Source organism: Cynocephalus volans, chromosome 8, assembly GCF_027409185.1.
Source record: "Cynocephalus volans isolate mCynVol1 chromosome 8, mCynVol1.pri, whole genome shotgun sequence".
Classification (NCBI taxonomy): Eukaryota; Metazoa; Chordata; class Mammalia; order Dermoptera; family Cynocephalidae; genus Cynocephalus; species Cynocephalus volans.
This window is the reverse complement of record NC_084467.1, coordinates 109,059,192-109,081,651: the sequence shown is the minus strand read 5'-3', so window position 1 is coordinate 109,081,651 and position 22,460 is coordinate 109,059,192. Positions and strand designations below refer to the sequence as shown.

General features: G+C 38.9%; 1 protein-coding gene across 7 annotated transcripts in view; it reads right to left on the bottom strand.

The window, feature by feature from the left end:
• Positions 1-15,103, bottom strand: part of SETDB1 (SET domain bifurcated histone lysine methyltransferase 1) — a 31,496-nt gene extending 16,393 nt beyond the window's left edge. For 5 of the 7 annotated variants that reach the window (XM_063104245.1, XM_063104240.1, XM_063104244.1 and 2 more), the window contains exons 1-5: positions 14,982-15,103; positions 13,794-14,064; positions 12,591-12,742; positions 818-852; positions 304-403 (exon numbers count right to left, since the gene is read on the bottom strand). In XM_063104245.1, coding sequence (XP_062960315.1) covers positions 304-403; positions 818-852; positions 12,591-12,742; positions 13,794-14,053 — 547 coding nt within the window. In that variant the 5' untranslated portion in view covers positions 14,054-14,064; positions 14,982-15,103. Of the gene's footprint in view, positions 1-303; positions 404-817; positions 853-12,590; positions 12,743-13,793; positions 14,082-14,981 lie in introns of all 7 variants that reach the window. The other 2 variants (XM_063104241.1, XM_063104243.1) reach the window with 2 other exon arrangements.
• Between the last annotated feature and the right edge of the window lie 7,357 nt (positions 15,104-22,460).

Here is a 22,460-nt window from a genome sequence, read left to right as displayed (position 1 = left end):
TATTTAGATAAAACCATCACAGATGAGAAAATCAGCATCAATGTAATTGGGATTTGTTAACTACTAAGGACAATAAGTCTGGCATATCAAAACAATCAGCAAACAAAAGAATTAAACAGACAATAAGGAAAACAAAATTACAAATAATCTTATATTGACCATGGATATACATACAGCCAGTGGTGTTCAAAGGAACTAACTGAGGTGAAAAAGGATTCTGAGATGCTAAAGCAAAGCCAGTTATCCATGAAATCTCTGCAGGAATTCACCTCCCACCTGTACCAGGTACTTTTTGACCCTAACCTTTATGCAGATCCTGGGAACTGCTCTTCTTGTTGACAGCATCCATGAACTTCTGGACATCTTGAGCTGATTTTCTTAAGGCAGCCATAGCTTCACGAAGCTGTTGGGAAGGGGATGAGGGAAAGAAGTTTTAAAATAGTAGCATGGGTTAGAAATAACTTGAGAATAAGAAATAACTTGTCTCTCAAAAAACAAAATGGAATGAGTTTTGTTTGGAAGCTTATGGTTACTTTATCAGTCATAACTGCCCTGTCTTACAATCCTGGTTCAGAAATCAACTTTAGGAAGCTTTTCTTGATTAATCTCACCTAGCTAAACACTGCTAAATTTTACTTTCATATAGCACTCAGTGCACGCATCTCTTGGTAACTTTTTTTTTTTTTGCATTCTTGTAACATCTGTTAGAGGAATCCAAACCATAGGGCTGATTACAGGGTGAATGATTGTATACTGATGGCTAAACTGACTGGATGATCAGGCCAAAAGTTTCTTTCCCTTACCCACCCAAACTCACCTTCTGATCTTTTGGAGTTCGGCTTCCAGCATCACCTACGGATGAGAACTCTAATGAATGTAAAAGACCCAGGAAATTCTTAGAAATCAAGAACTAAGTTACTTAAAATCATTATCAATAACAACTGAAAACAATCTAGATATACACATATGTGCTTATGTAAAAGTACTCAAAGGGGTTTTGAAAGATACACAGTAAATGGATGGCAGTGCTTCCCTCCGGATAAGGTATTGGAACAGGATGTGGTCTATGGGATTTGGGATTTTCACTGTATACTGGAATTTTTATAACAATAATTTATTCATGAATTATTTGTGCAATTTAAAATGAGATGTGGCCAATGAATAAGCAAAATGTTTATTCTTGAATAATGCTGTCCAACAGATCTACCCATGATGACAGGAATGTTCTATATCTGATTGTCTGATCTGTTAACATTTAGCTACACTTAGTAGCACATGAAATGTGTCTAGCACAATTGAAGAGATAAATTCTGAATTTCACTTAATTTAAAGCAAACTTTTAAATTGAGGAATAATTCACATGACATTAAATACACCCTTTAAAACGTATAATTCAGTGATTTTTAGTGTATACACGAAGGTTGTGAAACTGTCATTGCTATCTAATTCCAGAATATTTTCATTACTCCAAAAAGAAATCCCACATCTATTAAGCAGTCAGTCTCCACATTCCTCTCTCCCCGCAACCCTGGCAACCACTAAACTACTTTCTTTCTCTATGGATTTGGCTATTCTGGACATTTCATATAAATCAAACTATACAATATGTGGTTGCTCATACAAGGTCCATCTATGTTGTAACCTGTACCAATACTTCATACCTTTTCATGGCTGAATAATATTCCACTGTATGGATATATCACATATGGTTTATCCATTCATCAGCTAATGGATATTTGGGTTGTTTCTACTTTTTGCCTATTATGAATAATGCTGATATAAAAATCTGTACACAAGTCTTCTATGAACAATATATTCTCATCTCTCTCGGGTATATGGCTAGGAGTAGAATTGCTGGGTCATAGGGTTAACTCTATGTTTAAACTTTTGAGAAACTGAAAGACTGTTTTTCAAAGTGACTATACCATTTTACATTTCCATGAGCAACTTATGAGGGTTCTAATTTCTCCACATCCTCGTCTACACTTGTTGTTTTTTTTATTATAGCAACCTTAATGGGTATAAAGTGGTTTTGATTTGCATTTTCCCAATGACTAATAATGTTAAGCATCTTTTTGTGTACTTATTCACCATCTACATACCTTTGAAGAAATGTCTATTCAAATTCTTTGCCCATTTAAAAATTAGATTATTTGCCTTTTTATTGTTGTCCTGCAGAGTTCTTTCTATATTCCGGATAATACTAGACCTTTAAGTTTCAGATAATTTAAATTTCAATAGCTGCATGTAGCTAGTGGCTACCGTATCAGACAGTGGAAGTTTTAGAGATTTAGAATGTACATTTGAGGGCCGAGCCCGTGGTGCATTCGGGAGAGTGCGGCGCTGGGAGCGCAGCGACGCTCCCGCCGCGGGTTCAGATCCTATATAGGAATGGCCAGTGCACTCACTGGCTGAGTGCCGGTCACGAAAAAGACAAAAAAAAAAAAAAAAAAAAAAAAAAAAGAATGTATATTTGAAAATGGAAAGCAATGTAAATGTCCTAAAATAACAAGTTAAATAAACTATAACAGATCCAAATGATTCATAAAGAATCTTTAATAACATGAGCCAATGCTAATGATATATTAAGTTTTAAAAGTTAGAATACAAAATTATTTATTTGATGTGAACCCAATCTTGCAGAGAATACACAAACACACACTATCATGTGCATCCATTCCTCAAAGAGCTCTGAATGCGACCTATGATTAAATAGCTTAGAACTCCATAAATGGAAAAGGCTTCAAAACACATGTCTTATATTTAAGGAAGAAGAATTAATAATTTTGCAGGGCTTCTATTTTTACTTCTATTTATTTGGCAGCTGGCCAGTATAGGGATCCAAAACCCTTGAGCTTGGTGTTATGCTCTAACCAAACTGAACTAACTGTCCAGACTACTTTTACTTTTAAAATACATTCAAATACATTCATGTGGTCAAAAAATCCAAACACTATCAAAGGACACACAGTGAAATACATCTCCCTCCCACCAACTGCTTCTAGTTACTCTCCTCAGAAACAACCAATATTATCACTTTCTTTTGTGGCCAAAGATAGTCTATAAATTTAAGTAAATGCACATTTGTATTCTCTCCCTGCCTCCAACCTTTTACTTATACTCCACATGCAGTTTTTAATGCTGCTTTTTATCTCCAAACTTAAAATATCTCAGAAAGTATTCCCTATTTGTACCTATAGATCTGTTTTTATTTTTTCTTAATCTTTTCATCGGAAAAATACATATAACATAAAATTTACTATCCTAACCATTTTTAAGTACACAGTTCAGTAGTATTAAGTAGATTCATTGTTGTGCAGCCACAGCCACCATCCATCTCAGAACTCTCTTCATCTTACAAAACTGAAATTCTATACCCATTAAACAATAACTTCCCACTCTCCCCTCCCCCCAGTCGCTGGCAACCACCATTCTACTTTCTGTCTTTATGAATTTGACTATTCTAGGTATCTCATATAAGTGGAATCATACAACACTAGTCTTTTTGTGACTGGCTTATTTCACTTATCTCATTCTACAAAGCCACCAAAATTGCAATACTAAAACCATACAAGGATGGTACAAAAAAAGTAAATTATATACCTATCTCTGTCACAGAAGTAAAGATGCAAAAATCCTAAGCAAGATATCAGCATACTAAATCCAGCAATGTTTAAAAAGGATACTATCATATTCAAGTTGGATTCATCCAAGGATTATAAGGTTAGTGTAATATCTGAAAACAGATTACTGTAATTCACTGCATTATTAGATTTAAAGGAAAATATTCACAATTATCTTATTAGATTTAAAAAGTATGTTGAATAAAATCAATATCTACTCTTGATAAAAACCTTCAGCAAATTAAGAATAGAAAATAAGTTCTATTATCTGATAAAATAGATCTACAAAAATGCATAACAAGGAATCAAGCTTAATGGTATGAGGTTGAAAACATTCCCTTTAAAATAAGCTACAAGACAAGAAAGCCGACGACTCCCATTTAACATTAAAGGCCCCATCTAGTATAATATAAGAAAAACAAAAGACTTATCTTTTATAAAGAAAAACTGCCATTGTTTACAGATGACAGTCTACATAGAAAATCTAACTGAATGCACAGATATAATGAGGTTGTCAGATACAAAAATTGATATGCAAAAGTCAACTGCATGTCTATACACTAGCAGCAAATAGTTAGAAATGTAATTTTTTTTAAAAGATAATTTTTGCGGCTACTGAAAATGGTAGTTAGAATTAATCCAACAAAATATGTGCAAGCCTTCTGTGGAGAAAATTAATTGACTTTATTGAAAAAATGTTAAGGAACTAAATAAATGATCTTTTGTGTAGAAGAATTAAACAGAGTGAGTTTAATAATATCAATAGTTTTACTTTTTGGGGGGATAGGGTGCAAAGGAGTGGGGAACATGACAAGCTGATTCTCAAACACATACATAAGCATAACAGGCTAAAAAGAACCAAGACATTTGTAAAGAAGAACAACAAAGTCAGGTTATTGGAGCTAAGAGATATAAAAATTTATAAAGCAACAGTTATAAAGATAGTATAGATGAAGAGTTCGGATTCCCATACTAGTCAGCCATCAAAAAAAAAAAAAAAAAAAAAAGATAGTATAGAATTGACATAGGGAGAAATGACAGACCAATGAAACAAAATAGAAAGTTCAGAAACCCACACATATATATGGATATAATTTATGACACAGCAAGAAATGTAGATCAGTGAGAAGGGACCTTCAATAAATGGTGCTAGAAAATTGGTTAATAACCATATCTTTACCTCAAATACTACACAGAAAATAAATCCCAGTTGGATTAAAGACCTAAATGTGAAAGACAAAACTATAAAACTTTCAAAAGACAATACAAAATAAGATTTTCATAGCCTCAGGACAACAAAGGATATGAAAAGCACTGGCCATAAAGAAACTGCTAAAATTAGAATCGTTTCTCAAAAAATACCATAATAAGTAAAGATAAATCATGAACTGGGAGTGATATTTACAACTCATAACTGCAAAGGATTAGTAATTAGAACATATAAAGCATTCCTATGAATAATAAAAAAAAAAAGACAAAAAAGCATTACAAAATGAGCAAAAGTCATAAACAGGCATTTTAAAGAAAAACTACATGCACATGCAGAGAATACCCAAGAAAGCCTGGTAAAAGAGCCAAAGCCAAGGGAGGATTGAGGACTAAATGCAACGGTGAATGCATTTCCAATACTGCTATAAAACTTATAAAACTCATTGGCTAAACTATGCAAAAAAAAGGGTCAACACATAAGAGACAAGCTAAAAAATAAAAAGTTAAAATAAAAAAACTGAAAATAGACATCAGTAGCTGCACACTGCAGGGAAGATAGACTCAGCAGTTATGTCCAGGAAAATTACTTTAAAAAAAGAAAGAAAAGAAAAGAGAAGAAAAACAGGAATTCTCAATAAAAGAAAATTCAGAATTGCTACATTATCTAAATATTTAATTTTCAGCAAAAATTATGAGACATGTAAAGAAACAAAGTGGACCTATATTCAGGACATAAAACTCTGTAAATAGAAACTGACTCTGAGTGGGCCAAGATATTCGATTTACAAATATGCTCAAAGAACTCAGGAAATCAAGTTTGAAGATTATTTTTAAAAATTTTTGAAAAGGTCCAATACAGAAATATGTACAAAGATTCTAAAAAAAATATGCTAATACTTAGTCAACAACAGAAAATCTCAAGAGAGAAATTGAAACTACAAAATAAATAACCAGAGTTATTTATTCTGGAAATTCCAGAGTTGAAAATATAAAAAATGAAATGAAACATTCATGAAAAGGGCTAAGCAGCAGATTTAAAACAGCAGAAGAAAGAATCAGCAAGCTACACTACAGATACCTATTTAGAGACGTTATCCAATCCAAAGCACAGAGAGAAGATTGAAGAAAAATAAGCTTCAGAGACTTGTGGGATAATGTCAAGTGTCCCACCATATGTGTAATGGGAATCCCAGAAAGCAAGTGGAGAGAAAAAGGGACAGAAAAATATACATACAAAGAATTACAGCTAAAACACTTTCAAATTTGATGAAAAACTTGAATCTACAGATCCAAGAATTCAATGAACCTCAAGTAGAATAAATACAGAGAAAAGTATACCTAGACACATCCTAGTCAAACTACTTGCAAGACAAAAAGAAAATCTTAAAATCAGTAAGACAAAAATTACAGGGTACAAAAATATAATTTCATCTGACTTTCCATCAAAAATAGTGAAGGCTAGAAGGCACTCCAATGGCGTATTTGAAGTGCTGAAAGAAAACTGTCAATCAAGAATTCTATATCCCAGATTGACAAAGACTAAGAGAATTCACTGTTAGCATGAGTGCACCACAAGAAATATACATATATATATATTTTTTGTTGGCTGGCTGGTACAGGGCCACAAGAAATATTAAAGGAAATCCAAAGGATGTCACTAGATGGTAACTCATCCACAGGAAGGAAGAGAAACAGAAATGGTAAACACTTGGGTAAATATATATATTTCCTCTTTTCTTCTCTTACCGTCTTTAAACATAATATTGCTTAAAGAAGAAATTATAACACAAAATTGCTGGCTTTAAACATATGTGGATGTGATATTTGACAACAGTACCACACAGGAAGAGAGTAAACGTAGAACTATACCAGTTTAAAGCTGCTATATTTTACCAGAATTAAGTCAATATTAACTTGTAATAGATTATGATTAATTAAAGGTGCAACCACTTAGTAAAAAGCTAAAAAAAAAAAAAAAAGAGGAATTAAAATGGTTTACTGAAACATTTGTTTGATACAAAGAAGGCAATAAAGAAGGAACAGATGAATATGAAAGACATGAGACACAGTGGGAAAAAAGAGCAAAATAGCAGATGTAAGTCTACCCCTATGAATTCACATTAACTATTAAAGGACTTAACACCGTAATTGAAAGGCAGATTGTGCAAATGGAGTTAATAAAAAAAAAAGATAAGATGCAACTATATGAGGGTACTTCAAAAAGTTCATGGAAAAATGGAACTAAAAGATAATACGAATCTTTCCATGAACTTTGTGAAGACCCCTTGTATACTGTCTACAAGAGATACACCAAATTCAAAGAGAAAAACAGGTTGAAAATAAAAGAACAGAAAAAGATTCACCATGCATAGTAACCATAACAGAAATGTAAAAGTTATGTTAGTATCAGAAAAAGCAGACTTTAAAACAGGAATGTTATTACAGACAAGAAAGGTATTTTATAATGATAAAAAGGTTCATATATCAGGAAGATAAAAGAATTATAAACAATTATAACAATGGAGCCTGAAAACACACGAAGGAAAGACTGTCAGAACTAAAAGAAACAGACAATTTAACAATTTTAGTTGAAGATTTCAAAACTCCTTTCCAACTGTTAGAACAAGTAGACAGAAAATCAATGAGGACATAGAAGACTTGAACATTATCAGCCAACTTAACCTAATCAACATTTATAGAATACTAAATCCAACAGCAGCAGAATAGAAATTCTTTTCAAGCACACATGGAACATTCTCAAGTATAGAAAATATTGAGGAAATATACGGCCTAATGGCCATAATAAAAATTTAAATAAATTTGAAAGGACTGAAATCATACAAAGAATGCTCTCTGACCACAATGAAATTAAATTAAAAATTAACAACAGAAAGAAATCTGGGAAATCCCCAAATATTTAGAAATAGAACAACATATTTCTAAATAATCCATTGGTCAAAGAAAAATAACAAGGGAAATTCAAAATGATGCCAAGTTGAATGAAAATGAAAAGACAACATATAAATATTTAAGAGATACAGCAAAATGATGCTTAAAGGAAATTTATAGCTTTAAATGCTTATATTAGAAAGGACAAAAGGTCTAAAATCAGCAAGGTAAGCTTCTGCTTTAAGAAGCCAGAAAAAGAACAAATCAAACCCATGTAATCAGAAGGAAAAAAATAATAAAGATGAGATTAGAAATCAATGAAAAAACAGTAGAGAAAATAAATCAATGAATCCAAAAACTAGTAGAGAAAATAAATCCACAAAACAGTAGAGAAAATAAATCAATGAATCAAAAAACTAGTTCTTTGAAAAACATCAACAAAACTGATAAACCTCAGCTAGTCTAACCAATGGGGAAAAAAACCCCAAAAAACAAAGATCCAAATAACCAATATTATGAATGAAAGAAGGAACATCACTACAGAACCTAGAAAAATTAAAAGGATCACGGGGTGGAGGAAAATGAAGGAGAACACATATTAAAGATGGAGTCACTGCTGTTATACAGGATTGAGATGGTGTCAGTAAGAATGCAAAAAACTGTGTCAGCAAGAATTTGCAAGGCTTTACCACAAACCACAGACTCCCTACGGGGTTGCTTAGGAGACGGGGAGGGATGGGAAGGGTTTACAGCTGGCTAAAACATATATAATGCATGCTTGCAGAGAATAAAGTTGCTTAGTGCATGTGCTAAGTCCCAGATCTTTGTGTCCGGTTTCTGGTTGCCCACCTCTCTAGGTGGCAGTCCCAATCTCAGGTGCGTCCTGAGCAACTCAACTTGCTGCACTCTCTTGGCAGGGCTACGTGTAGCCCTGCTTCCTGAGGGACTCCTGGCAGAGGCTACGTGTAGTCCTGCCTCTTGAGACACCCAGGGCCAGGAGAAACGTGCAACGGGGAATACTATGAACAACTTTATGCCAATAAATTAGACAACTTAGATGAAATGGACAAGTTCCTAGAAAGACACAAATTACCAAAACTAACTGGAGAGGAAACAGAAAATCTAATAGATATATATCAGGTAAAGAAAATTAATTAGTGATTAAAAACTTTCCCACAATAAATCCAATGTGGTATCCTGGATTAGTAAGAATAGTAAAAGTAGAATAGTAAAAGTTCAAAGACTGAATAAGTCTGGAGTTTAGATAAAAGTAATGTATTCCCCACACTGGCCAGCTGCCAAAAAAAGAAGAGTAACGTACCAATGTTTGCTTCTTGGTTTTGACAAACGTACCATGATAATATGACATATTAACATGAGGAGAAACTGAATGAAAGGTATGCAGGAACCCTCTGTATTAGCTTTTCAGTTTTTCTGTAAATCTAAAATTATTCCAAAATAAAAAGTTTACTTAAAGAAATCTATTCACTTATGAAGAAAAAATAAAGAAAAAAAAATCTTTCCACAAAGAAAAGTCCAGGCCATAATAGCCTCACTGCTGAATTCATCAAACATTTAAGGAAGAAATAATATCATTTCACACAAACTCAGAGGAGGGAACACTTCCCAATTCATCTTATAATGCCCATATTGCCCTGATACAAAACAAAAAAAGACATCACAATAGCCCTTCATGAACACAGATGCAAATATTTTTTTTTTAATTTATTTTTATTTTTATTTTTTATTTTTTTTCATTTTTTATTTTATTTTTTTTTATTTATTTATTTATTTTTTTGCCTTTTTCGTGACCGGCACTCAGCCAGGCCGGTCCTATATAGGATCCGAACCCGCGGCGGGAGCGTCCCGAGCTCCCAGCGCCGCACTCTCCCGAGTGCGCCACGGGCTTGGCCCAGATGCAAATATTCTTAACAAAATATTCCAAATCCAATTGAGCAACATATGAAAATAATTATATATCAAGACCAAGGGTGGTTTATTCCAGGAATATAACGGTTTAAATCCAAAAAACAATTATTGTGATAACCCTATACTTGATTCCCACTGAACTGTTGAGGGTGGGAAATCCTACTATGGTAATTGAAAGGTGGGGTGTTGAAGAGGTGATCAGATTACAGGATCATGCCATAGTGAATGGATTAAAAACAGTGGTCAGGGGTGTGGTTCTGAGGGCTTTAAAAGAAGAGCATATAAGGTTAGTCTCTGTCTGCTCTGCCATTTTTTGCCATGTCACTGTCATCACTACTAAGACCCTCAACAGATGTGTTCCCTGAACTGTGGATTCCCCAGCCTCAGAAACCACAAGCAATAAATTTAATTTTCTTTATAAATCACCCAGTTCCAAGTATTTTGTTATAAGCAACAGAAATGGACTAATACACCCTATTAACAGAATAAAGGACAAAAGCCATATAATCATATGAGGATACAGAAAAAGCAGCTGACAAAATCCAAAATCAAATTCAGCTATGATAAGAACTCTTAGTAAACCAGAAATAGAAGGGACTTCCCTCAACCTGATAATGTGCATCCATAAAAACCTGCAGCTAACATCATAATTAATCGTTAAAGACCAAAGAAAGCATATCTGTTCTCAAAATTTTATTGAACGTTATACTGGAGGTTCTAGTGAGTACAAGACAAGAAAAAGAAAAGATATCCAGATTAGAAAGAAAGAAATAAAATTGACCTTATTTGTATAATTTAGTTTTAGAAAATTCTAAGGAATCAACTAAAAGTTTCTAGAACTAATAAGTGAACTTAATAAGGTCACAGGCTACAAGACTAATACATAAAAATGAACTGTATTTTTATATACTAGCAACAAACAATGCTAAAACGAAATTAAGAAAATAATCCCCAAATAATCCCACTCACATTAGCACTAAAAATACTAAGGAATAAATTTAATAATAAAGTGCAAGACTAGAAAATATTGCTGAGAGAAATTAAAGACCTAAATTAATGGAGAGATATACCATGTTCATGGATTAGAAGAACCAATGTTGTTAAAAAGGCCATACTCCCCAGATTGATCTCTAGATTCAACAGTCCCTATTAAAAATCCTAGCAATTTATTTTTTGGTAGAAACTGACAAGCTGATCCTAAAATTTATATGGAATATGTAATACAAATAGATTTCTCCAAATTTATTGCACTAACTGATTTCAATACTTATCATAAAGCTACAGTAATTACAACAGTATGGTGCTGGTATAAAGACAGATATTTAGATCAATGTGACAGAACAGAACACAGAAATAGACTCTCTTACTGACTGGTTGGTTGATTTTTGATGAAAAGACCAAAAGGATAGTCTTTTCAACAGATGGTGGTGGAACAACTGGATAGCCATAGCAAGACAACCCTCAACTCTTACCTTAAGAACTTTTACTCTTCAAAAGAAACCATTAAGGAAATGAAAAGACCAGCCACATCTGAGAGAAAATATTTATACAATAAATATGATAAATGAATTGCACCAATAGTATATGTCATCTAAGTCAGTATGAAAAAGACAATTCAAATTTTTTAGAAATGGGCCGGCCCGTGGCTCACTCGGGTGAGTGTGGTTCTGATAATGCCAAGGCCACAGGTTCGGATCCCATATAGGGATGGCCGGTTAGCTCACGGGGTGAGCGTGTTGCTGACAACACCAAGTCAAGGGTTAAGATCCCCTTACCGGTAATCTTTTAAAAAAAAAAAAAAAAAAAAAAACCAAATTTTTTAGAAAGGCAAATGACTTGAATAGGTATTTCCCCAAAGAACATGCATAAACAGCAAATAAGTACATGAAAAGATGCTCAATGTCATTAGTCATTAGGGAAATGCAAACTACAACAACAAAATAATACCACCACACACCAACTATAACCGTAAATATAAAAAACTAACAATACCAACTACTGACAAAGATGCAGAGAAATTGGAACGCTTAATTTTCTAGTGAGAATGTAAAACGGTATAACCACTTTGCAAAACAGTCTGGCAGTCTCTCAAAAAGTCAAACATATACTTACCATAAGACCTAGCAATTCCACTCCTTGGTGAAATACCCAAGAAAAATGAAACATAATGCCCATACAAAGACTTATATATAAATGTTCACAGCAGCATTACTCGTAATAGGCAAAACTAGAAATAATCCAAATGTTTATCAATTTGGGAGTAGATCAAAACACATAGTATAGCCATATAATTGAATATTATTCTCCAAAAAAAGGACCAAACTAACTACAGATACATGTAACACATGGATGAGCTTCAAAAATATTGACAGAAGCCAGACACAAAAGATTACATATTGTATGACTCTATTTATATGAAATTTCTAGAAAAAGCAAAACTATAGAGAAAGAAAGCAGATCAGCAGTTGTTGGGGGTGAAAATGGAGATGGATGGCAAATAGGCATGAGATAACTTTTTGGGGTGATGCAAAGTGTTCTAAAGTTGGATTACTCAAATCACACACTTACAATGGATACATGTATGTTATGTAAATAATACCTTAGTAAAACTATTAAACAATTAGAAAAAAAACAAAAGCCCAAACTACTGTTTTGGTATACATACACTGGTGCTAATGATACCTATAAAGGAAAGCAAGGGAATTCAGAATAGAGGTTACACAGAATGGTGAAAGGAGGGTAAAGCAATTAAGGTGTAGCATATAAGGGGCATCTATGATACTAACAATGCTGCATTTTTTTCTGTAATAGCAAAGTCAGGCAGTTTGGAATATAGAGTTGGTGACAATTTTTCCTCTTTTCTATAATCTTCTATCTGTTCATCTTCCAGTGTTTCAACTTCAATCCTGAGACTTTCCTATCCAAAGCCTCATCCCTTACCTGAATCAATACTGAGGACATCATCATCTTCATCAGGAATCTCAATTATTTCTGTAGGCTGGGATGCTTCATCCTCAGAGCTACTGTCCCGGTATTGTAGTCCCAGCTTGGAATAGAAGTCCTTCACCAAAGACTCACAATTAGTCACTGCCCTAACATTGGAACACATGTAGAAAAGGTCAAAGCCAGCAGAGGTAGAGATGTAGGAACCATTAGCATTTATATATATATATATATATATTTTTTTTTTTTTTAAGATGACTGGTAAGGGGATCTTAACCCTTGATTTGGTGTTGTCAGCACCATGCTCTCCCAAGTGAGCTAACTGGCCATCCCTATATAGGAATCCGAACCCATGGCCTTGGTGTTATCAGCACCACACTCTCCCAAGTGAGCCATGGGCTGGCCCCAACATTTATATATATTTAAGTATAGACTGTACTTAACTTACATGGGCCATATTCCAAAGTGTCTCTGTTTAGAAGTTAGAATGCTTTTCCTACAGAAAAATGTTTTAAATAGTGGGTTGATTTCAAGGCTATTTCTTCAAAAATCCAAAATAAGCCCAAAGTACAGCACTTTCAACCTTACCTCATTATTTACCTTGTTACTTGAAAATGTATTCTAAGTGACAACTATGGCACCAGAAACAAATCTGACAGTTTAGAAACTTATTAATGCTCCATTGTTACATAAGACAGCAACTCTACAATCCTCACTCTCTGGATGATCTTAGTAGGGAAATAAAGCAATTGTTCTAAACTACTAGAGTACAGGACTTAGACTCCCCTACTGCTGATCATATATTAGCCTCTGATAGATGAAAATTCTCCATATGGGTGATTGTGAGGTCATATTTTGGACCATAAACTTTGAAGAGGAAGGTTCTGCACATCTGTACTTTGTACAGTATAAAGCACTTGGTACAATGTCAATAACAATTACATTCTTTTTCTTTCTTTCTTTCTTTTTTTTTTAAAGATGACTGGTTAGGGGATCTTAACCACTGACTTGGTGTTGTTAGCACTACGCTCTCCCAAGTGAGCTAACCGGCCATCCCTATATAGGGATGCGAACCCGTGGCATTGGTGTTATCAGCACCACACTATCCCAAGTGAGCCATGGGCCCAGCCCAAGAACAATTATATTCTAAAAATGTCTGCCAGTGAAGAGATTTCCTTCTATTTCCCATGCAGTCCTCACCTGGATGCATCATCAAAGAGCTGGTCAACATGAGCCACCTCAGACTCTTTCTGTATTACCCATGTCTCCAACTCTGCTAGCTGCTTCTTGCGTTGCTGTACACATTCCATCTTTTCCAGTTCTTCATCGATGTACTGCCGAAGTTCCTCCATAGAGATACCCAGCTCCTCAAACACAGTCTGTTGCAGCTCTGCTATATCTTCAGACTCCACTGTAGCTGTTGCTGCATCCAAACCAATGCACCCAGGGAGGGAGGACATGCTTTTGTTCTCTGTGTGGAACAGAAAACTAAAATTACTTTAGAGTTATTATAACCATAATTGACAAAGAATTTAAGTCCCCTAATAAAAATTAATTCCTACTCTGCTCCCTTAGTCAAATAGACTGTGTTCTCTCTCCTCATTCCCCAGAATCTGATGCTGAGATTTTGTAGAGTTCTCATCTTCTGCTGTAGACTAACAGGCCTGAATAGGATTTAAAAGTTTAAGAAGGCATGGAGAACATTCATTATGCAATAGAAAGCTACTGAAAATAATGTTTTAGGAAACTGAAGAGAAAAAAATCTACAATCTTTTTCTAAGAGACAAAGAAATTTCTGTAACCTAATGAATTCCTTATTTGACTAAAGAGATAAAACTCTGCCTATGTTATGCCTAATTTGAATACCCCCCGCCCCCCCCCCCCCCCGCAACCACACCTGGGGAGGGAGTTGACCTATATTCAATAATTCGGTGTTTTTTCTTTCATTGTTTGTTCCCCTTACAATCCTTTATTCCATGTGGAAATTTATTTTTAAAACGTTTACAATATTTAAACACACAAAAACTGTAGCAAAAAGTTTCCCCAAAGTAAAGGGAAGTAAAGCAATCTGGGAATAAAAAGTGGCCACCTAACATCCACAATCCAAATAACCCACACATTCATGTTAAATGCTTTTTTGATTAAACGGTTAAAGAGAAGCTGATGCCAGAATGCCGTGCGACCCGACGCCAGTTCTCAGCGCCTCCATTTTTCTTTGCCAGACACCGGCCCACTCCCGTGCTACCCATTATAAGGGTGCGTCCAACTCATACGCAAACCCAGCTCAGCCCCGCCCACGCTCCTCTCTCAGGTAAGACTTCCTTCCCACCCTCGTCCGACCTCATCCCACAAGCAAAACATCCCAGATAAGCCCTTGGTCTCCAATACCTTAACTGATAGTACTCCCCACACCTCCCTGCTTCCAGCTACAACGGCTCTGTTTCATCAACCAGACCCCAGACTCACAACTCAAGGGTCGGCCTCGATTGGAAAGAGCGAAACCGAAGGGAAAAGGGAGGAAGGGGAGAGAAAGCAAACGAGACACCCGGAAGCAAACCTCTAGTGTCGTTCCGGTCACCGCGACGGTAGCCTGATGGGGTCAAATCCAGTTGCTTGACGCCTCTCAGAGGCGACCAAAACTAAGGTTACTACGCATGCGTTAAGGCAGGGCCTTCCAGGGCACACATGAAAAGCGACTGACGAGGCAAAGTAGGCGTGGTCAGGAGTATATCACAGAAGCTCCGCCTTTCCCACCGTCCCCCGCTATCGCCGCAATGCTACGTTTATTGTGTGAAGACTTAGTCGGCAAACACTCTTAGGTTTAGATTTTACTTGATTTTGTTTTTATGTAAAAATTGTAAAGGATATCAAAGGATAACAAGACGAAGGCTATTAAGATGTAATAAGAAAAACGTGACAATATCCTCTTCTTCCCCATCACTTACCACCCCACTCCTTTGAGGTAAAACAGTTTAGCTTTCTAGGCTTGTACCTACAAGTTTATGTTATGTATATAGATTTTTTGTTTTGTTTTAACATGTGGACATCCCCTGAAGTCAAAAAAGACAAAACTTGTCTTTTTGACAGCTGCACAATACTTCAGAGTATGGCTAAACCATATTTAGAAATTGATTGTTCTTAGTTTTTAGCCACTAAAAATAATGCAACAATAAAAATTAACATCCTTTTGAAGTACTGCTTTGTTTCTGTAAAACAGATTCTCCAAGTGGAATCTGAGTAAAAAGAAACGCACTTTTTTTTTTCATTTAAATAGAATCTGCTGTCAAATTACTTTTCCTAAATGATGTAACAATTATTACTCCTACTAGCAAATCTCTGAAATTTTCTCCACACCCTCATTAGGATTGGATGTTAATTATTTCATTTTTAAGAATTTGATATGTGTGAAAGTAGTATCTATATCAAGATAGACTCGATTATGTTGTGGAAACTCCAAAATCTGCGTAGCTTAAAACAGAACTTGTGAGGAGCTGCCCGAAATCGCCATTACAAGATGGCGCTGATTTCCGGTGGAGGGCAGGGCTGCTCGGTAACACGCCTGGGCCGATTAGGCAGCCACCAATAAGGTAGGAGCACGTCCTAGGCGAGGAGCAGTCTCTATATAAAGGGCGCGGGTTCCCTCGCTCGGGGTCTCCATTTTTGGCAAGCTTATGCTCTCCCTCTCAAGATGCATTAAAGCTGATCTGCAGAAGGATCCTTTGTGTGCCGCGTCGTTCTTGCTGGCGAGACGGTAGCGCGGGACATTTGGTGCCGAAACCCGGGAACTTGTGTCATCGTCAGCACCTTCGGAGACCCCCTGGAGACAGGGAGGATTCAGAACTGCAGGAGGGTAAGTTCGGAGAGGTATGCCTGTTCTTGGTCTGGGGTTAATCCGGTTGGTTTAAAAGGTTTTGAAATCGCCCGTTGGTGTGGTCAGACTGACGTAGATAAGCAGCTGCACCTGAGACCCGTGTGAGCCTCTCATACATAAGAGAGCGGCGTGTCTCACAGCGCCTTCTAAAGCAGGGGCGTTATGGGTTCCACACAGTCTGTGGTTACCGCGTTAGAGGCCGTGCTGAGACAACGTGATATAAAGGTAGGGGGCCGTGTGCTCAAAAATTTTGTAAAAGAGGTAGATCGTGTAGCGCCGTGGTTTGCTTGTTCCGGCTCCTTGACTTTGAGCTCTTGGAACAAACTAGGCAGAGACCTTGACCGCAAGTACGCGGAGGGAGACCTCCGTCAGGGCACCAAGACCATTTGGAAGTTTATTAAAAATTGCTTAGAAGATGAGGGCTGTAAACCGGTAGTGATAGTAGGGCAAAATACATTAGAGGAAGTCCAAGACAGCATGTCAGAAACTGAACGGAGTGAGAGGATGGGTACCCGCAAGAGGAGAGACGTCTCCTATAAAAGAAAGTGCCCTCCCGGTAAGTCTACAGACGAGGGAGAGATTCTAAAACATCAAAATGACGCTCCCGGCAAATCCGCCGGGGAGGAAGGGGTTTTAAACCCCAGACAAAAAGCAGAGAAAGAAAAAAGAGGCTTATACCCTATGGGAGAGTTGAGGGCCATAGAACAAGAGTTGGAGAACTTAAATCTAGATGAACCCGACTCTGACTCCCTCAGCCCTAGCGAGGAGTCCGATTTAGAGGAAGAAGCAGCCAGGTACGAGGAGGAGAGATATCATCCCGACAGGCGGCGGAGACCACTCGGGGAGTGGAAATGCTGGCCGCCCCCAGTGGCCCCCGCACGGCCTGCGCCTTCGGCGCCTCCTCCTTACGTGCAGTCTTCTAATCCCTTCTCATTCCTCTCTGATAAAGTGAGGAAAAAGGTTCAAGCTGCCTTCCCAGTTTTTGAGGTTGAGGGCGGAGGGAGAGTTCATGCCCCGGTCGAGTACACCCAAATTAAGGATCTAGCAGAGGCGGTTAGAAAATATGGTGTAAATGCCAATTTTACTCTAGTAATGCTAGAAAGGTTTGCTGGTGTGGCTATGACACCCGCTGACTGGCAAATGTTGGCTAAGGCAGCGCTCCCTACCATGGGTCAATACATGGAATGGAAGGCGCTATGGCATGAGGCTGCACAAGCTCAAGCCAGGGCAAACGCTGCTGCACTGACCCCCGAGCAGCGAGATTGGACCTTTGATATGTTAACAGGCCAGGGCCCATTTGCCGCTGATCAGACGGCTTTCCCATGGGGTGCTTATGTTCAAGTTTCTAGCACTGCCATTAAGGCTTGGAAGGCACTCCCCAAAAAAGGGGAAGCTTCTGGGCAACTTACTAAGATCATTCAGGGACCTCAGGAACCATTCTATTGGCTCAGAGTTTGTCGAGAACTCGGGGGACCCCTGACCAATGCAGGGCTGGCAGCTGCCATCCTCCAGTCGCAGAGACTGCCTAGACAGGGACAGCCAAGACAGGGGCGGAACCAGAGAGTTTGTTTTAAATGCGGTCAACCGGGACATTTAAAAAAGGACTGCCAAGCCCCGGACAGGGATAAGGGCCCCCAGAGTACAGACTCCCTCTGTTCCCGCTGTTCCAAGGGATATCATAAGGCTGCTCTCTGCCGTTCCGTTAGAGATATCAAAGGGCGACTCCTTCCACCGCTCACAGAACAACACCAAGTGGTTCAAAAAAACGTGAAGATGGGCCCCCGTTCCCAGGGCCCCCACAAGTATGGGGACAAGGCCAACCAGAGTCGAGGAGAAAGGGAGGAGAGCCTGTCGGAAGACACACAGGATTGGACCTGCACGCCTCCTCCGACTTCTTATTAATGCCACAAATGGGCGTCCAGCCGGTTCCTGTGCAGCCTATTCGACCCCTACTGCCTGGAACCGTGGGCCTTATAATTGGCAGAGGATCGTTAACTTTAAACGGTCTTATTGTCTACCCTGGGGTAGTTGACTGTCAACATAGCCCCGAGATCCAAGTCCTGTGCTCATGCCCAGGAGGAGTCTTTTCTATCACCAAAGGAGACAGGATAGCTCGGTTATTGCTCCTTCCAGAGGTTGCCAAACCTTCAGAGCCTGGACGAGAAAAAATGGGCTCCTCGGGAATGGATTCCGCCTACCTGATGGTCTCCCTAAATGAGAGACCTAAGCTAAAGTTGTGGGTTGAGGGAAAATTGTTTGAAGGCATTATGGATACTGGTGCAGATAAGAGTATTATTTCCACCCATTGGTGGCCAAAGTCTTGGCCTGTCATTAAGTCTTCACATTCTCTACAAGGCCTCGGTTATCAGGCCAGTCCTACTATTAGTTCCGCTACCTTGTCCTGGAAAACGACAGAGGGACAAGAGGGACATTTTACTCCCTACGTGCTTCCGCTCCCCGTTAACCTCTGGGGGCGTGATATTTTACAAAAGATGGGAGTTAAGTTGTCTAATGAATACTCCTCTCAAGCTAAGGAGATAATGGCTAAGATGGGTCATAAACAGGGAAGGGGTTTAGGAGCCAGGGAACAGGGCCGGGTTGAACCCATTCTCCCTGAAGGCAACCCAGGTAGACAGGGTCTGGGTTTTTCCTAGGCGCCATTGAGGCAGCACGACCCATTCCGTGGAAAACGGAGGATCCGGTGTGGGTTCCTCAATGGCCATTGTCCTCCGAGAAATTGAGGGCAGCAACACAGATAGTACAGGAGCAGCTAAGGCTTGGACATCTTGAACCGTCCACCTCTCCCTGGAATACCCCGATATTTGTAATCAAAAAAAGGTCGGGAAAATGGAGATTGCTCCACGACCTGAGAGCCATTAATAAACAGATGAACTCTTTTGGCCCCGTACAAAGGGGTCTTCCGCTTCTCTCCGCCTTACCTAAAGGTTGGCCTTTAGTTATTATAGATATTAAGGATTGCTTTTTTTCCATCCCCTTATGTCCCCTAGATAAGCCCCGTTTTGCATTTACTCTCCCTTCACTTAATCATATGGAACCTGATAAAAGGTTCCAATGGAAGGTTTTGCCTCAAGGCATGACAAATAGCCCTACCATGTGTCAACTATATGTTCAAGAAGCTTTCAGGCCTTTGAGGCGCCAGTTTCCTTCCCTAATCCTGATTCATTATATGGATGATGTTCTGTTATGCCACAAAGATTTGACAATTTTACAAAAGGCATATTCTTTATTACAGTCCCTCTTGTCATACTGGGGTCTACAAATTGCTGCTGATAAAGTTCAGATTGCTGATACTGGGTATTTCTTGGGGTCAATTATCTTCCCTGATAAGATTGTCCCACAAAAGGTAGAGATAAGAAGGGACCACTTACAAACTCTAAATGATTTTCAAAAATTGTTGGGAGACATCAACTGGCTCAGACCCTTTCTAAAAATCCCCTCTGCAGCCCTGAAGCCGCTGTTTGACATTCTTGAGGGTGATAGCCATCTGACTTCTCCCAGGTCCCTCACTCCACCAGCAGAACAGGCCTTGCGGTTGGTAGAACAGGCCATACAGGGAGCTCAATTGACACGTCTTGTTAATACATTGCCCTTTTCCTTGTGCCTTTGTAAAACGAAGGGACTGCCTACTGCTGTGCTTTGGCAAAACGGCCCCCTTTTGTGGATCCATCCCAATGCTTCACCAGCAAAAATCATTGATTGGTATCCCGATGCTCTGGCACGGCTTGCCTTATGTGGACTTAAGGCCTCTCTCACTCACTTTGGCAAATATCCAGAAATGATGATAGTTCCCTATACTTTGCCTCAGGTTCAAGCCCTGACGGCTGCCTCCAATGAATGGGCCATATTGGTCGCCTCTTTTCCAGGGCAGATAGACAATCATTATCCCCAACACCCTCTTTTGCATTTTGCCTTGTCCCAAGCGGTGGTTTTTCCCCGGGTAACATCCTCTGTGCCCTTAATAAATGGCTTGGTAGTCTATACTGATGGCTCCAAGACGGGGATTGGAGCCTATGTGATTGACGGTCAGGTTGTCTCCAAAAGGTATATTGAAACCTCCCCCCAGGTTGTTGAATGTTTGGTAGTCCTAGAGGTTTTACAGACCTTTTCTGGCCCTGTAAATGTTGTCTCTGATTCTAATTATGTAGTAAATGCAGTTAATCATCTTGAGCTTGCTGGTATCATCAAGCCATCCAGTAGGGTGGCTTGCGTCTTTCAACAAATTCAAAATTGCTTGTTAGCTCGGCGACACCCATTTTATATAACTCATATACGGGCACATTCAGGTCTCCCTGGCCCTATGGCACTAGGAAATGACCTGGCCGACAAAGCTACAAAGCTGATTGCTGTTGCCATGTCTTCCAATCTGGAAGCTGCTAAAAGCTTCCATGAACGGTTTCATGTAACGGCCGAAACCTTGCGCCGTCAGTTTTCCTTAACTAGAAAAGAAGCTAGAGAAATAGTGACCCAATGTCAAAACTGTTGCCAATTTTTGCCTATATCTCATGTGGGGGTCAACCCAAGAGGCATAAGACCGCTGCAGGTTTGGCAAATGGATGTTACCCATGTTGCCTCTTTTGGAAAACTCCAGTATTTACATGTGTCCATTGACACTTGTTCTGGTATTTTACATGCTTCTCCCCTATCGGGAGAGAAGGCTTCCCATGTAATCCAACATTGTCTCGAGGCCTGGAGTGCCTGGGGTAAGCCCAGGGTCCTTAAAACAGATAATGGACCTGCCTACACTTCCCAAAAATTCAGACAGTTCTGCCATTATATGGAAGTAACCCATTTGACTGGCCTACCCTATAACCCCCAAGGACAAGGTATCGTAGAACGTGCCCATCGCACATTAAAATCATACTTACAAAAACAAAAAGGGGGAATTATGAAGGAACTTCCTCCAGTACCAAGGACAGTGATTTCCCTGGCATTATTTACTTTAAATTACCTGAATTTAGATGAGCATGGACAAACAGCGGCCGAGCGTCATTGCTCAGAGCCAGACAGGCCAAAAGAAATGGTAAAATGGAAAGATGTGTTGTCTAACGAATGGAAAGGACCGGATCCTATTCTTATAAGATCCAGGGGAGCTGTGTGTGTTTTCCCACAGAATGAAGATAACCCTTTCTGGGTCCCTGAGAGGCTTACCAGGACGGTCCCAGAACGGAAGGATGGCGCCAAGACCCCATCTGAGCTGGAAGATCTGGCTGTTCCTCCCTATTCTGATGGTGATGATCAAGACCCCAACGGCCTTGGGCGAGCCGCGCTGGGGGGATACTGTCGACCTTCCCCCTCCCGATGCCAGTTCATCATGATACTAGGTTGTTTCCTCGGTTTTTCAGTTCTAATAAGACTTTGGATCTACCTTATCTACCTGAAGACACGGAGATAGCGGGTATTGGAAAAAGTCGAAATTTTTCTTTAACAGGCAGTCTATGTTTTTGGATGGTTTCTAATCGGTCCTGGTCTGAGATTCCATGCATAAAGCTTTATAATCAAACCGCGGCGTGGTTTGATAGGCCAGAACATCCAGGTTCGGCCAATGCTTCTTGGCTGTCTGGAGTGTGGCCTGCTTTTGATCCAAAGAACAACACCAGTATTCCCTCTCAGGCAAAATGGGCCTCGTATTGCCTGAGCCCCAGAAGGGAGGGAGATACCCTGCCCTGGACGGGCTGCCAGTCTAAAAAGGCGGGGTGGGCACTAAAAAATTACTTTACCTTTTCGCCTTATATGGGTACCCAGTATAATGCTACCTCTTCAGGCCTAAATTGGACATATCAAAACCCCACGATGGCGATCCGTTCCAACCCATTTGATGTTTGGCTGTTGTGTGGGGTAAATGGCAGCTGCACGGACCTTTCACCGTTTGCCTTTTCAAAAGGCGGTGGTTGGGGAAATGCCTCTTTTGAGTGGAATGTGACTGAGTCCTTTGAATCCACTGTGTCCATAAAACAGCTTGGAACAAATTACTCTGT